The 17,944-nt window shown below is 38.6% G+C and overlaps 1 protein-coding gene and 1 pseudogene across 2 annotated transcripts in view; both read right to left on the reverse strand.

The window, feature by feature from the left end:
- The window catches only part of RALGAPA1 (Ral GTPase activating protein catalytic subunit alpha 1), a 275,949-nt gene that overhangs the window by 36,934 nt on the left and 221,071 nt on the right, over positions 1 to 17,944 (reverse strand). For both annotated transcript variants that reach the window (XM_059710675.1, XM_059710684.1), the window contains 2 exons: positions 10,227 to 10,385; positions 8,680 to 8,807 (listed from right to left, as the gene is read on the reverse strand). In XM_059710675.1, coding sequence (XP_059566658.1) covers positions 8,680 to 8,807; positions 10,227 to 10,385 — 287 coding nt within the window. The remainder of the gene's footprint in view (positions 1 to 8,679; positions 8,808 to 10,226; positions 10,386 to 17,944) is intronic.
- On the reverse strand, positions 12,379 to 17,697 carry LOC132228125 (eukaryotic translation initiation factor 3 subunit C-like; annotated as a pseudogene).

The raw sequence follows: 17,944 nt of genomic DNA on the forward strand, positions 1-17,944 counted from the left end.
ATGGTCTTTATTATCCAGAAATGAGTGACATCCTGTGGTATTTTTCCTTCATTGACTGGCTTATTTCACTTAGCATAATGCTCTCCAGTTCCATCCATGCTGTTGCAAATGGTAAGAGTTCCTTCTTTTTAATAGCAGCATAGTATTCCATCATGTAGATGTACCACAGTTTTCTAATCCATTCATCTACAGATGGGCACTTAGGCTGTTTCCAGATCTTAGCTATGGTGAATTGTGCTGCTATGAACATAGGGGTGCATATATCCTTTCTGATTGGTGTTCCTGGTTTCTTGGGATACATTCCTAGAAGTGGGATCACAGGGTCAAATGGGAGTTCCATTTTCAGTTTTTTAAGGAAACTCCATACTTTCTTCCATAGTGGCTGCACCAGTCTGCATTCCCACCAGCAGTGCACGAGTGTTCCTTTTTCTCCACATCCTCTCCAGCACTTGTCGTTTGTTGATTTGTTGATGATAGCCAGTCTGACAGGTGTGAGATGGTACCTCATTGTTGTTTTGATTTGCATCTCTTGGATGATTAGTGACTTTGAGCATGTTTTCATATGTCTCTTAGCTTTCTGAATGTCCTCTTTTGAAAGGTGTCTATTTAAGTCCTTTGCCCATTTTTTGATTAGATTGTTTATCTTCCTTTTGTTAAGTTGTATGAGTTCCCTATAAATTTTGGAGATTAGGCCCTTATCAGATATGACATTGGCAAATATGTTTTCCCACACAGTGGGTTTTCTTGTTTTGTTAATGGTTTCTTTTGCTGTGCAGAAGCTTTTTATTTTGATGTAGTCCCATTTGTTTATTTTCTCTTTAGTTTCCAATGCCCTAGGAGCTGTATCGGTGAAGAAATTGCTTCGGCATATGTCTGAGATTTTGTTGCCTTTGGATTCTTCTAGAATTTTTATGGTTTCCTGTCGTACATTTAAGTCCTTTATCCATTTTGAGTTTATTTTTGTGTATGGTGTAAGTTGGTGGTCTAGTTTCATTTTCTTGCATGTATCTGTCCAATTTTCCCAACACCATTTATTGAAGAGACTATCTTGACTCCATTGTATGTTCTTGCCTCCTTTGTCAAATATTAATTGAGCGTATTGGTTGGGGCTGATTTCTGGGCTATCTATTCTATTCCATTGATCTATATGTCTGTTCTTGTGCCAGTACCAGGCAGTTCTGAGAACAGTGGCTTTGTAATACAGCTTGATATCTGGTATTGAGATCCCACCTACTTTGTTCTTTCTCAGGATTGCTGCAGCTATTCAGGGTCTTTTTTTATTCCAGATGAATTTTTGGAGAGTACGTTCTAGGGCTGTGAAATATGCCATTGGTATTTTAATGGGAAGTGCGTTGAATTTATAGATTGCTTTGGGCAGTATGGACATTTTAATGATGTTGATTCTACCAATCCAAGAGCATGGTATGTTCTTCCATCTGTTTATGTCTTCCTCTATCTCTTTTTTCAATGTCCTGTAGTTTTCTGAGAAGAGGTCTTTTACCTCTTTAGTTAAGTTTATTCCTAGGTAGCTTAATTTTTTTGGTGCGATGGTAAATGGGATTGCTTTTTTAGTCTCTCTTTCTGCACATTCACTATTGGTGTATAGAAATGCCATAGATTTCTTGGCGTTAATTTTGTATCCTGCTACATTGCCGGATTCTTTTATTAAGTCTAATAGTTTATTGATGGAGTCTTTAGGGTTTTTTAAGTGTAATATCATGTCATCTGCAAATAAGGAAAGTTTTACTTCTTCTTTTCCAATTTGGATGCCTTTTATTTCTTCTTCTTGTCTAATTGCAATGGCTAATACTTCCAGTACTATGTTGAACAGGAGTGGTGAGAGTGGGCATCCCTGTCTTGTTCCTGTTCTTAGGGGAAATGGTGTTAGTTTTTGTCCATTGAGTATGATGTTGGCTGTGGGTTTGTCATATATGGCTTTTATTATGTTGAGGTATGATCCTTCAAATCCCACCTTGCTGAGAGTTTTTATCAAAAATGGGTGTTGAATTTTGTCAAACGCTTTTTCTGCATCAATTGATATGACTGTGATTTTTTTTCTTTCAATTTGTTTATGTGATGTATCACATTTATTGATTTGCGGATATTGTACCATCCTTGCATCCCTGGGATAAATCCTACTTGGTCTTTCTGATGTACTGCTGGATCCGATTTGCTAAGATTTTGTTGAGGATTTTGGCATCTATGTTCATGAGGGATATTGGCCTGTAATTCTCTTTCATTGTGTTGTCTTTACCTGGTTTTGGTATTAGGGTGATGCTGGCTTCATAGAATGAGCTTGGAAGTGTTCCTTCCTCTTGAATTTTTTGTAGTAGTCTGAGGAGGACAGGTTTTAGTTCTTCCTTGAATGTTTGGTAAAACTCCCCTGTGAAGCCATCTATCTGGTCCTGGGCTTTTGTTTGTTGGAAGCTTTTTGATGACTGCTTCAATTTCTTCCATAGTTATTGGCCTATTGAGATTTTTAGATTCTTCTTGATTAAGTTTTGGAATGTTGTATTTTTTTAGGAATATGTCCATTTCCTCCAGGTTGTCTAGTTTGTTGGAGTAGAGTTGTCCATAGTATTTTTTAACAATCATTTGTATTTCTGTGGGATCTGTTGTTATTTCGCCTCTATCATTTCTGATTTTGTTGATTTGGGTCCTTTCTCTTTGCTTCTTGGTGAGCCTGGCTAGAGGTTTGTCAATCTTGTTTATCCTTTCAAAGAACCAGCTCTTGGTTTCATTGATTTTCTGTATTGTTTTTTTGGTCTCTATGTCATTTATTTCTGCTCTAATCTTTATTATCTCCTTCCTTCTGCTCACTCTGGGCTTTTCTTGTTGCTCTCTTTCTAATTCTTTGAGCTGTAGATTTAGAGGATTTACTACCATTTTTTCTTGTTTGTTGAGATAGGCCTGTAGAGCTATAAACTTCCCTCTCAGGACTGCTTTCATTGCGTCCCAAAGGTTTTGGATTGTTGTGTTTTCATTGTCATTAGTTTCCAGGATGTTTTTAATTTCTTCTTTGATCTCATTGGTAACCCAATCAATATTTAATAACCTGCTATTCAGCTTCCAAGTGTTTGAGGATTTTGAGTTTTTATTGTAGTTTATTTCTAATATTATGGCCTTGTGGTCTGAGAAGATGCTTGGTATGATTTCAATCTTCTTGAATTTGGGGAGACTTTGTTTGTGACCCAATATGTGGTCTATTTTTGAATATGTCCCATGAGCACCTGAGAAGAACGTATATTTTGTGGCTTTGGGGTGAAGTGTTCTGAAGATGTCAATTAAGTCCATCTGATCTAGTGAGTCATTTAGGATTGCTGTTTCTTTGCTGAGTTTTTGTGTAGCGGATTTATCCAGTGATGTCAGTGGTGTATTAAAGTCCCCTACTATGATTGTATTGTTGTCGATCTCTCCCCTGATATCTTCCAGGAGTTTTCTTATGTATGTGGGTGCTCCTGCATTGGGTGCATATATGTTTATCAGGGTTATATCCTCTTGTTGTATTGATCCCTTTAGTATTATGAAGTGGCCTTTCTTATCTCTTGTTATGGACTTCACTTTGAGGTCTATTTTGTCTGATATAAGTATTGCTACCCCAGCTTTTTTTTCATTTCTATTTGCCTGAAAGATATTTTTCCATCCCTTCACTTTCAGTCTGTGTGAGTCCCTTCTAATGAGGTGGGTCTCTTGTAGACAGCAAATATATGGGTCATGTTTTTTTATCCATTCAGCCACTTGATGTCTTTTGATTGGACCATTTAGTCCATTTACATTTAAAGTTATTATTGAAAGGTACTTGTTTGTAGCCATTTCTATTTTTTTTTGTGGCTGCTTTCTTTCTGGGCTTTTTAGTTCTTCTTTTTACACCAGTCCCTTTAGCATTTCTTGCATTGCTGGCTTGGTGGTGATAAACTCCCTTAGCCTTTTTTTGTCTGTGAAGCTTCTTATTTCCCCTTCAATTCTGAATGATAGCCTTGCTGGATAGAGTATTCTTGGATTCAGTCCTTTGCTTTGCATCACTTTGTAAATTTCTGTCCATTCTTTTCTGGCCTGATGTGTTTCTGTTGAGAAATCATTTGATAATCTGATGGGGGAACCTTTGTAGGTAACTCTCTGTTTCTCTCTTGCAGCCTTTAAGATTCTGTCTTTGTCTTGTACATTTGCCATCGTTATTATGACGTGTCTTGGTGTGGGTCTTTTGGGGTTCATCTTGCCTGGGACTCTCTGTACTTGTGTAACTTTTTCCTTCCCCATACCTGGGAAGTTTTCTGACATTATTTCTTCAAATAGATTTTCTAATCCTTGCTGCTCTTCTTGTCCTTCTTGCAGCCCTATTATGCGTATGTTACTTTGTTTCATGTTGTCCCGAAGCTCCCTTAGGCTCTCCTCCTGCTTTTTAATTTTTTTCTCCAGTTGCTGTTCAGATTGAGCTTGTTTCTCTGCCTTATCTTCTAATTCACTAATTCGGTCCTCTGCTTCTTCTAGTCTGCTGTTGAAACTTTCCATGGTGGTTTTGATTGTAGCTTTATCACTTTTCATTTCTTCCTGATTCTTGCATAGGTTGTTGATTTTCTCATCCATCCGGTGAATGAATTGTACAACCATTATTCTGAATTCTTTTTCTGTCATGTTGCATGCTTCAACTTCATTAATGTCCTTTCGTGGTGACTCCTCATTGTCTTTCCTCTGGGTGTTGTTTTGTCTCTTCATTCTGATTATCTCCCGATGGTTCAAACGTCGAGTTGCGTGGGCCTGGGCCATGTGCAGTGGGAGCCTCCCACCACCCTAGTGTCACTGAAGAGCTCTGACACTAAGATGTGTGGTTGTTGTGGGTTGGTGGGAACCAGGCTCGCTCAGAGTCAGTGTTGTCAGCGCTCAATGTGGCCTCGTACGCGCCCTTAGAATCAGGGACCCTGCCTGCACCGTGCTGAAACAGAGACCCCCCTGAAGCGTGTTGAAAACCAGAGCCCCCTAGCGTGCGCCAGGAGTCAGAGTTCCCCAGAATCCAGTATCAGAGTCTCTGTTGCTTTGCGCGACCTTGCCTTGAGAATCAGGGTCCCTGTGTGCCCTTGCACCAGGAATTGGAGTCACTGGCTCTTAGTAAGAATGCACAGGAAATCAGGATCTCAGGCGCAGGTGAAAAGAAACACAGTCAAGTCACTGGTGCTTGGTGCTGCCTCCTGCACAGAGAATCGGGGTCCCTGGGCCTGTAATAGCGGGACAAATTCCCGGTGTTCATGCGATTGCTCCCAGCCCAGGGCTCAGAAGCCGGCAGTGCGCGTAGGCTCAGTTCCTGGGGTTCGCGTGTTTGCTCCCAGCCCAGGGCTCAGAAGTAGGATCAGTTCCAAGGTGCTCCCGCACTTCCAGGCTAAAGTTCCTGGAGCGCTGAGGCCCTGGCAAGGGGTGGGTCTATCCGTTAGTTACTCTGGCGCTGCCTGCAAGCCTGCGGGAAGGGGGGATGGGCTCTGTTACTCACGGATCTGCCGCGGGGATTTCTGAACTTTTGGTGTCCGCAGGTCTGTAGCTGTGGTCATAGGTCTCTGTCCCCAGTGGCTGCAGGGTTCTGGTATGCGTCTGAGATCAGACTGGGTGGTGCTGAGGCCAGGATCCTAGTCTCAAGCAGCTGTTTCCCAAGATGGCGTGGTCGCCGTGCCTGTGCTGGCCGCCCAGGAGTGTCCACGCAGGGAGCGGGACTCCGCCGCCTAAGACTGTCGGGTTTAGCAGCCCTTTAGAAGACCTGCAGAATCTAACTGTCCCTAGCTCATACACACACACCACACACGTCCACACACTCCTCTATCACTTCCTTGCGCTCTCACACTCTCTCCCTCCCTACCTTCCTGCTGGTCGCCATTTTATCTCATTTAATCTTCACAACAATTCTGAGATGGGTATTAGCATGCTTTTTACAGAAGAAAAAAGTGAGGTTTAGAGATTCTGTGACTTCGACAAGGTCACAAAGCAGAGCTTGAATTAAAAGCAGTGTTTTCTAACTGCAAATCTAGTTATCAGACCTCTAGTGTAATGTGCAAATCTGAAATAGCTCTCAAGAGTATGAACTTAGGTGCAGGAAAAAGAAATGAAGCCATATACCCAACACTTAATTTTGCATTTAAAACTACTTTGTAAAGTGTGCATATTAAATGTTACTTGTACCTTGGGCCAGAAATAGTGTGTGTTTGCCCAATAAATCCAGTTCCTGCTATATAATACAAGAGGGAAATAGAGTTTGTATTACAATCTAATCTCTCTTACCACTTTCCCAAAAGATTTAAGGCATTCTTTCCACTATCTTTTTTTATTTTATTTTTTAAAATATATATTTCATTGATTTTTTACAGAGAGGAAGGGAGAGGGATAGAGAGTTAGAAACATCGATGAGAGAGAAACATCGATCAGCTGCCTCCTGCACACTCCCTACTAGGGATGTGCCCGCAACCAAGGTACATGCCCTTGACCGGAATCGAACCTGGGACCCTTCAGTCCACAGGCCGATGCTCTATCCACTGAGCCAAACCGGTTAGGGCTCCACTATCTTTTTAAAAAAATATGTTTTTATTGATTTTAGAGAGAGGAAGGGAGAGGGAGAGAGAGAAACATTGATGTGGAAAAGAAACATTGATTAGCTGTCTTCCGCAAGCCCCCTACTGGGGATTGATTGAGCCCACAACCCAGGCAGGTGCACTGAACGGGAACTGAACCGGGGTCAAGGGCACATACCTCGGTTGCAGGCTCCTCCCTGGTAAATGGGACGATGCTCAACCAACTGAGCCACATCAGTCAAGGCTCAACTGTGTTTTAAATAAAACTGAAGAGGACACTAACCTCAGGATGAACATCAGAATCAGGTGGGCTATAAAGAAGCAAAGGTCAGAAAGAAGGCAACCTCAATGGACCTGACAATGTGGAGAAATTAGTTAATGGGTAATAATCTGTATGTTCCTTGTAAGATTAATTACTTTTGTAGAGCTATTCTGGGAATAATAAACCGAACCCTTATATTTCACTACAATGACCACTTCAAATCTGAGTTTTCAACTTAAAGTGAAGCTATAACTGTCATACCAGGTAAATAAGAAATGCTATATAAATGTCATTAATGTTAATCAATGTAACATGGCATGATCCACCTATAATTCCATTTCATGGTGTCAGAATACATGAGAAATTACATAAAATTCAGATAATGTAAGCTAATTTTCATCAAAAGAAGAAAATGCAGCAGACTTGTAATAAATCCATTTCACATGGAAAAAAACATAGCATATATATATTTTTAATTCTTATCTGAGGATATTTTTCTAGTGATTTTTAGAGAGTGGAAGAGAGAGGGAAAGACAGAGAGAAATACTGATGTGAGAGAAACACATCATTAGTGGCCTCCTGCACAAGCCCCGAACAGAGCCCTAACCAGAGCCCAGCACGAGGAGGAGCCTGCAACCAAGGTACGTACCCTTGACCAAAACCAAACCTCGGCCCTTTGGTCTGCAGGCTGATGCTCTATCCACTGAGCCAAACCAGCTAAGGCTAGAATATTTTTAAAAACCTTCCCTGTAAAGCTTAAATCTATAATCCTATATAATAAAAGGATAATATGCAAACTGTCACCTCGACCAGGAGTTCGACCAGTGTTTGACCAGGGGGTGGGGCCAGCCGGCCAACTGTGCATGTGGCCCTTCCCCCCGGCCAGCCCACACCTGATTGGCCCCTTACACGCCTCCCCCCAGCTGGCCTGGCCTGCTTGGCTCCCGATCAGAGCGGGCCGGCTGGACCCCACCCATGCACAAATTCATGCACTGGCCTCTAGTTTATTATATAAAAAGAAATAAAATGGTTTTAATCATATAGGAAAAGTAAAAGAAAACATAAACCTATTTTACAAAGGAATATCAGAAAACAATTTAAAATTTAAAACTGTATGCATATCGTGTCCCAGGCACTGTTCTAAGAGCTTTACACATATTGCTTCATTGAGTTCTCATAATACCATGAGCTAGATATTATCATTCTCATTTTATATACATGAAAAATTAAGACTGACTGAGATTAAATAACTTGTCCAAGACTAGCTATATAGCATTTGAGGCCAGGCAATCTGGCTCCAGTAACCATATTCTTAAACACTCAATTTCCTCGCAAACTTCCATGTCTCTCTGTTGTTCCCTCTGCTTCTGGAATGCTCTTAACCTCACCCACCCAAAAAACTCAATCATCCTTCAAGATTGGTTCAATCCTCATATTTCTCAGAAATGTTTCCTGATACCACAACCCCTTTCACCTATATAAGAGGCCCCTTGTTATGATACTTCCAGAATATGCTGCATAACTACTATAGCACATGTAAGCACATATACTGAAAACAATATATTTCTTTAACTAGATTGAGTACTCTCCGATGACTGTTTTGGTTATTTCTGCACATCCAGAGTAGCAGAGTGCCTAGCACATAATGGGGCTCTAATTAATTAACCAAAAGGCAATTAAGCACTGACTTAAAAATATATAAAATAAGTTACCCCATTCAACCATCGTAAGTGCTCAAATTCAAATACTGGGGAGGAACTCTACCACCTATATATCAGTAAACAGAAATTCAAAGGTCTTAAAAACAGAAGAAACATTTACCTTGGAAAGTAGACAAATATTAGAATAAAAACCATATATTAAAAAGGATACAAATTTTGATACAGTGGAATCAGTGATTTCAGAGCACGGCTTGCATTTATAGCTGTTGCTCGAACCATAATGGGTAGGACCTTTCCATTCACAATAGCACCATCAAAAAGTGGGCCAAAGAAGGGAACCTAATTGAAAAATTAGAACATAATTTTATACTAAAATTGAAGAAAGGTTTATGTAAGAACAATCAAGACACTGCATACAAAAATGTTTCTGCTTTCCCTTTAGTTCTTTCTTCAGTAGAAATACTATTCAAATTCAATTATTTTCCATGATGGGCCATTCACACTAGAACAATAAACAAGAAATGCAAAAGGTCTACATGGTTTCATTCAAAAGAGCTGTTTACTTCATGTAACAGACTAAAAAATTTATATTCCCTGCCAACTTTCAAATTTTTGTAGCTTCAATTGTACCAAAAAATTCAACACTGGAAATAAATTCCTCTTTCTCCATGAGTAAACACAGGCAAGGTATACGTTCTTATAGGCAGCAAGTTAATTTTTTAAAAATTATGTTTGTGTCATACCCAGCTTTATTACAAAACCTGAAACATTTCTATTACAGAATTTCTTAGAAAAATCTTTGTTTTGATAATTGTCATTTTTATCACATGACTGACAATTTCAAGTTATTCTATTTGACTATGGTTGGTACAAATAGCAGCTGAAGGCAAGCACATGAGCTGTGAATAATATAGTAAATATTTTAAGCTTATGACCACATATTGTCTCTGCTGCATATTATTTTTCAATTAAAAAAAACACACATTAAAATGTAGAAAACATCCTTAGCTTGTGGGCTATACAAAAATAGAAAGTGGGCCATAGTTTGCTGACCTCTGGTTTAGATGAACCTTATAAAATCTGGCCATAAGCTTAAATTCACACATAGGGAACTTAATTAAAGGAATTTTTAAGATTCATGATCAAATGTCAAAAAGTAAGTTTTCTATAAACTAAAAAGCATTAAATTAAAAAAGTAAGAAACATGAAAATACTACCAAACATTTATTATTTTGAAGGAGAATACTTACACAGGTATGTTTCAATCCCACAGTATAACACATCCAACTAGAACAACTTACTTGGCTTTAAAAAACACACTTTTTAGAACACATAGTTTTAGTACTCTAACTTATTAAGTGACATAACTAAATAATCACATAATCTTAATAAGATGTATCAACTAAAAATACAGGAATCATATGTTCTAGTTATAAAGGAAATTATTACTTCTGACTGTGTCTTTTAGGAAATAGTAATCATTCTTTCAATAAAAGGTAAGCCCTTTTGTGAGCTTAGCATAAAAGAACTTGCACTCTGGCATAACCAAGCTTTCTCCCTTTTGCACATAGTTTCTTGCTACTTTTCCTGTTTTAGCTCCTTCTGAACCAGACTAAGACAATTCACATAGCTACCAGAGTTTGTCTCATTTCCCACCATTTTCACACCTTAATGTCTAGTCTAAATCCTTCTGAAAGAAGAAACAAAACCATATAGAACTCAAAATATATTACTAAAATTAAGATAAGAAGTTCTTACCTCTGGTTTTTTCATTATCTGGATACTGAACATGTGATTTTTCATTGGATATATTACAATAAGGACATCACCAAATTCTGTAGGAATAATTCCTCTTCTGTAGTCTCGAGTATGCTCTGACCAAACAATGTGTACTTCATCATTTCCTAAATGTCTCAACTAGAAAACCAAGAAAATAGTTCACAGTGCTTTAGAAAAGCTCTGTATTTATATAACTGCTGCTAACATACTATAAAAAGATGAAAAGGTAAATAAGTAAAAAACCATATTTTAAAAATTTCATTTCACCATTTTTTACAACACTTAAAACACAAACATTCAAAGACATCAGGTGACACTACAGAAAACCAGATAGTTTTTAATTATCTATAGTTAATGGGAAACAGAGAACTTAGATAAAAAAGATTCATATACATTCCAAATACTCTCCTTAACTAGCAATTGCACCAATTCTCCACTACCAAACTTTTTAAAAGATCGTTTAAAAGATTGTTTTTAAAGTGATTGATTTAGCCCAGCTGGCTTGGCTCAGTGGTTGAGCATCAACCTATGAACCAGGTCACGATTCCATTCCTATTCTGGGCACATGTCTGCGTTGCGGATTCGTTCCCCAGTCCCGTGCAGGAGGCAGCTGATCAATGATTCTCTCATTGATGTTTTTATGGCTCTCTCTCCCTCTCCCTTTCTCTCTGAAATCAATAAAAATTAAAATAAAATAAAAAGTGACTAAGATTCCTTTTCTTTAATCATTCTCTGGAAGTGCTAATAAGCAGTGAACTGGTCTAAAAGAGGTAACAGTTAGAGAAGTAAAAGAAATAGATCATAAATTGGGTAATCACCTATTAAGTATGAAAAAGTTGACTATATCTGGTTTAACAAATTTATTTCCAGGTTTTCTTTGTCTATGAAACTATGCCTATGAAATTCATCCAAATAGACTTCTTTAGAGTTGGTAGACTCTCAATATGTTATTTAAATATTTGTGATGCTTACTAAGATGTTTTTGGCAATCAAAGAGAGATCATATTGTGATTAAATTTATAAAAAGCACAGTACGCCTAAGTTGAATTTCTGTAAGTTGTCAGAAAAATGAACCTAATACCCATTAGTCTTGCATGTTCTTCATAGAGATTACTCTATGGACATGTATTTTAAAACGAACTTTGGTTATCTTAGCACGTTTATTGATTCTGCCATTGCAAACATTTGAGTCCATTTTTTTTAAACATATATATATATATATTTTAAATATATTTTATTGATTTTTTACAGAGAAGAAGGGAGAGAGATAGAGAGCTAGAAACATCGATGAGAGAGAAACATCGATCAGCTGCCTCCTGCACATCTCCTACTGGGGATGTGCCCGCAACCCAGGTACATGCCCTTGGCTGGAATCGAACCTGGGACCTTTCAGTCCGCAGGCCGACGCTCTATCCACTGAGCCAAACCGGTTTCGGCCATTTGAGTCCATTTTTGAGTCACATCTCACACGAACCTATTACTTTCAGGTAAGTGGACATATTGTAGTTGGGAAAGTCTGAAAGCAAAAAACTAGAATAAGTGTCATTAGTATTTACATTTTTAGTATGAGCTATTTCTATTTCTGAAATATGCTTTTTTTTGCTTACACACCACAGGGTAGAAAAAGAGTTAAATGTGTAATTTAAAGAAAGGAGTTAAGTCCAATTAATGAAAGGCTCCCTGGAGTTCTTAACCTAGGTTCAAAGGCTCTGTGAATATTTGAAAGTTATCTGTAAAATTTTATACATTTTTCTGAGTAGAGAGTCTATCAAAGTAAGAGTAGGCAATACAAAAAAAAAAAAAAAAGCCAAGAATCAGTGTTTTAATGTTTTGTTTTGTTTTTTTAAAAGTCTAAACAGACCTTTAATGACTGGGGTGTGGTTTAGGATTTAAAGATTGTTGAATGGAACTGCGGCTCACGAGCCACATGCGGCTCTTTGGCCCCTTGAGTGTGGCTCTTCCACAAAATACCGACTTCTGTGCATGGGCCACGAAATTTCAATCGCACTGTACATGTGCACCCGCATGTGGTATTTTATGGAAGAGCCACACTCAAGGGGCCAAAGAGCCGCATGTGGCTTGCGAGCCGCAGTTTGCCGACCACTGGTCTAGGCCATGGGGACAGAAGTGGTCAGTAGGCTGCCTGAGACTGCTGCTGGCAGTAGCCACCTCAGTGCACATAGCCTTTGTTTTTGCAGTAGCCATCCTTCTGGTCTCAGAAGTAGCCACCACAGGTACCCTGCTTGTGGTCAAACTCCACTCATTGTTTTCTACAAGGCTGCTCAGCTTCTCCGCCAGCTTACAGAGCCAGGTCATGTTGGGCACTGGGCTCCGTGTTGGCTGGTTCAAGGAGGCCATCAACACTTCATTAATAATCATCTTGCTAGTGATAGTGTGCACAGTGGGCAGGTTCAGCCTAACCAGTGTCTCCATGCTGATGTAGTCATAGATACTGCTGTAGGTAAAGCAGGTCTGCAGTGACTCTTCCTGGATCTTCCTAACCAGTATGATTTAGACTTTGTTGGCCTCAAAGACAAGGTCCCCATACTTTGGGGACTTTATCTTCTCATTGAAGGTCTTCCAGTCGCCCATCTTCATTGATTCAGGGGGATCCAGGAAGGGCTGTCATTGGCCCACTCGCAGCTGGTAATGGAACTGCTTGCTGATCATATGTTGGCGGGCATCACTCTGTTGGGCGGCCATGTAGGGGATCTCCAGGAGCATGGCAGACACCACGTAAACACACTCCAGCAGCTCCAGGTTGATGTGCAGGTGGAAGGGCACCTGCTGGTGCCACTCCACCTTCTCCTGCTCCTGGCTGGGCTCCTTTAGGCGGTGTAGTAGAGACCTTGGCCCAGAAGTTTCTGGGCCAGACTCCTTGACTGGATGTCCAGCAGGGCATTGTGAGCATCACTGGACAGTCCTTGGTGGAAGGCACAGATGCACAGCTGTACCATGGTGCGGTTTTACAGGATCTGTACTGGACTGACTGTGTGCTGTCTTTTTTGTTGTTGTTTTTTTAACTTTTTGTGAATGCTGTCTTGTAGGTGTCTCATAGCATGAGGTCGTGGACCTGGTACCAGTGGGAGATATGGCAGAGGATGGCGCACGTGCAGTCTGCAGTTTTTGGCATAGATGTACTTGAAAAGTTTCTCCATTAGCACAGCTGAGTCCTTGCCCTCATTTTTTGCTTGATCTTGGTTGGACTTTGAGGAGCCCTTAGGGAAGGTAAGCTGCTGCTGATGGGCCTTATAATTAAACTTGCAGAAGGTGTGCAGAATGCACCTCAAGCAGACATGACAGATCTCCTCAGTGGTGCCCTTCTCTTCCAGGTAGCGCTGCACAAGCTCAATGATTGGAATATACCTGTGCCTCCTCCTTCAGGTGCTCCACATACTCTTTGGAATGAGGGTCAGTATTTTGCATTATTTTGGTAAATTCTTCATCCATTCATTCCACCAGAGTTAGGATACAGCCATAAACACACAGTGGCTGGTCAACATTATGTGGCTTTTCACTCTCTTTCAGAATGTTCTCTTCAACAAAGATGTTAGGTTTTGCAAACAGAATTTCCATCAGCTCACTGATGCAGTCCAGGCTTCATGAATGTGGCCAGGTTGGCGTTGTAGTTATAGAGAGAACTTGGTTTTGATGATGACATCCTCCCTAAGGCTGTTTTCAGAAGCAATCTGAACCAATAGCTGTAGCAGCTCAATGTGGGTTGCACAATCACTTCCCTTCTTGCCTTGTACCTGTAGGATCTCATTCAGTTTCTTGATAACAACAGTGTGGATGGATGATCTCCGTTCCTCTGGCAAACATTTTTGGTTTCTCCTTAATGAGCACACTGCATCTCGGACCCTTTCCCACTCCCCACAATCACTGTCCTCCTCCTCATCCAGGAGCTTTGATTTCCTATCGTGCTGCTTCTTGGCTTTGTCCTCCCATTTCTTCTCTGTAGCCTTCTTGTCCTCCTCTGTGGCCAGAGCTGTTTTAAGGAATCTTGAGGCCAACATGGTCTGTTTCCCTTCCTCCTCCTCCTCCTCCTCTGAGTCAGAAGACGTTGAACCTGTGTCCCACCCTTCATCCTCTTGAGTCCTCATCTTTTTCCTCCATCTTTTTTAGAAACTTTGACTCTCTCCAGAAGGAGCTTCTGGTTTCTTCTTCAAGAAAGCTGCAGCACTGACTCTGTCTTCATCCCTATCTGAAGAGCCTTTTGAATCCTTTCTTCTCAGCATCTTCATCTGCAGAGACTGTTCAGGGTTCTGCTTATAATCTGTAATAAGGGACTCAAAATCTTAGTGTGTTTTTGGATCCTCTGGAGCAGGGTGCTCAAGGCCTTAGCATTGTTCTTATTCATCTTCTTCTTCCCTTCCTTATCTCTCCATAACTCATTAAGATAGTCACTTAAATCAGCCAGGATACGGATATAGAACGGGGGACACCTTTCTTATCCACAATGCTTTTAGCCTTCCCATATGCTTTTGCCAGGAGCTCAAACTCTTCCAGGCACTTAGTGACATCCTGAATCTTCATGGCATTGCCAAGGGTCTGATAAGGTTGGTCAACTCCTCAAACCTGTAGTCCTTGGCACTTCGAACCACTCTCTTGATATCTTCTTCATCTTCACTCAGCAACAATGGCTGTTTGGGGTAGTTACGCCTGACAGGTTTGGTGACAAGCTCCTCCCTGAACAGGAACAACTGATGCTGAAAAACTGTGACATGGCAGATCAGCGGAGCCTACGAGTCACACCACAGAACTCTAATTGTTCTTAAAGTCCCCAATACTAATCTATCTAGAAAATCCTAATCACTATGGATGTTAAGTATTTGAGAATAGAAGGTAAATTCCTGAACTTTAAAATTTGTATTACTAAACAAGAAATGTCTTCTCAGATACTTTGATGGATTATAAGATATAGGCAGCTATTACTATTCTAAAAATAATAACCAGCTAAATCTAGACACCAGAATCTATTTTAGAAATATAGTATAAATATTTTTTATAGGTTTAAGTGGATTAAATAACTCTTTTTTTTAAAAAAATGTTGGAAACCATAAATGTGCTTATTGCTCTAAATAAATGACGGTAGACCTCAAATATCAAAATATTGTATAAGTTTTAATTCCCATTATTTATATCACACACAGACTTGAATGATATACTAGTAAATGTAGGACTTAGGCTTTGTGACATATTTAAAAACCAAAAAAGATTACACAACTCAAAAGCCATGGCTCTATAATTTCATTTTTTAATCAAAATACTTTAAAAATATCCTTCCTATACAGCCATCCCCATGTGTCAGTTTTCCTAATAGGTTTATGTTAACTGAATACAAAAGAAATGTGAAATAAATTTAACCAGGAGGGATGATCCAATCTAATTTTGATACATTAATGTCATATGCTGTACATGTTACAATAGCAGCCAGATCTAATACTAAGCTCCAGGCTATACTGAGATTTCCAAATGGCAGATTGTTCTAAGTGATATCAAGTATAATTGAAGTAATAAACGATAGCAAAAGCTGAGCACACTGTCAGGAAGAATTTAAGTATTTACTTTTTAAAATTAAGTGAGTTAGGTTAGGAAAGACAAGACAACTGAAATAATGCAGGTCTCAATTTACAGAAAATTCCTTTTATTTATCTGCTACATTAACCCTTGAACTCCTGCCAAAGCTATCTATAATTTCTAGTGTTCACTTATCTAAAGAAATGAGAGAAAAGGGCAACTGTAGTTTTATCTTATAACCAAGGCTTCCCTTTAAATATCTACTACAGAGCATTAAAAGTCTGTTTAATGGAAAAGAACAATACATTTTTACCAAGATGTTGTAATGAAGATATTTGTGGTCCAGAACCATGCGTATAATAAAGTTATTCTAAACATGTTTAAGCAATTTAAGGGAAAGCTTCAAGAATATCCCTTATGATTTATATTCAAATGCTAAAAAAGTAATTATTTTATTATGTGATGACAAGGCATACTTTTATATCTATATATAGTATAATCCTACTATAAAATATACACAAATTGAGAAATTACTAATCATTGTTATATATCTTAGAAATTTCTGAAAAGACTACTAAAAAAATCAATTTTGAGTGCTTAACAGTTAATAGAAATTTCAGAAGTGTGTTTGATATATTTTATTTGACATAAAAACTTGATATAAGATTTTATATTTACTTATTTCTTATCTCTCATGGAGTTACAAGACTATGTATAGTCAATGAGTTTTTCTATACTCTGAAAACACTCAAAGGGGTTCCTAACTACATGTACTACATTTGTACCAGATATCAATCACTTCTGAAATAGAGTACAAGGCTTATGTATATAGAGTAGGTATGTTAAAATCACTAGCAACCAACTACTCTTCCAAATTCACTTCAACTACTGCTGAAGTTATTTTGGAATTCAAAGTATATAACATCGGCTGTAGATTATCATTACCAATTTATGAAGACAAAGCAGTTAAATGAAATTCAACATGTGTAAAATCGAAGTCCTCAAACCATTACAGATTATTAGCACCAGAAGAGACCTTGAAGTTCTATTTTCCTACCCAATACAGGAACTTCCACTGCAATATTCCTGACAAGTAATCCTGCCTCTGCTTAAATACTTCTAAAGTTAGGTAGCTTAAAAATTCATAAATCAGTCCATTTATTTTTAAAGAGCTTCAATCATTAGAACATTCTTTATGCTAAGCTAAAATATCCCTTTCTGAAGCTACTTCTGCCAAAATGAGAAGGATTACCAAGTAAATCCAACCTATATTCTATATATTTTCAGATCAGTCTAATAATATACCTCACTTTACTTTTCCAGGCTAAGTGTCCTTAGTTCCTCTTCTTACAGTTTACAAACCAATTCATTACCCTGGATTATTACCTCAGTTTATTGATATTTCTATTAAACTGTGGTGTTCTGACAAAGAGCACTGGCCTATCTATCTATAGTGGCACTACTACTTTGTTTTGTTCATTACATTTAATTTTCTGCATTTTAATATCTTTGGCTCAAATAGAAGCTGCAGTCAATTCAAACCCCTAAGTCTTTTTCTGCACAGTTCTTTTAAGCTGGTACAACTGAGTGCTAGAACTAAAGAGAGGATTTCATATTTATTCTCATTAAATTTTACCTTGTTAGGTTCAGATTATCTTTAAGCCTATTAAGGTAATTAATCTCATTCTGCTATTCAATGTGTTGCCTCTCTCCTTTCCCAGATTTGTGTTATTCTTAAATTCAAATTCTTGTGTCTTCATGTAAATTTTGGATACCAATGTCAAATGGGACACAGGTTTGGGTAAGAGCCATTACAGATGTTCCTCCTGGTTAAAAAAATATCCACACTTACTAAATGTTTACTAAGTGCTTTGTGATAACTTATTTAATTTTTACAACAATGCTACATGGTAAATATAATTACCTCCATTGTTATAGGCGAGGCACTGAAGCTTAAAAAGATAAAGCAAGCTTGGCTAAGGTCACATAACTAGTTCCAGAAACCACACTTTAACCACTTCCCTATATTGCCTCTTATTAATAATTAATTTATGTCTCTAGATATAATTACACAACTAGTTATGAATATACTAACTGAACTATTATAAAGACTACATTTCTTCAATTTGTCACAAGAAATGACTTCGTTAAATGCTTTATACTGTCTATGGCCTTTC

Source organism: Myotis daubentonii, chromosome 1, assembly GCF_963259705.1.
Source record: "Myotis daubentonii chromosome 1, mMyoDau2.1, whole genome shotgun sequence".
NCBI classification, from domain to species: Eukaryota; Metazoa; Chordata; class Mammalia; order Chiroptera; family Vespertilionidae; genus Myotis; species Myotis daubentonii.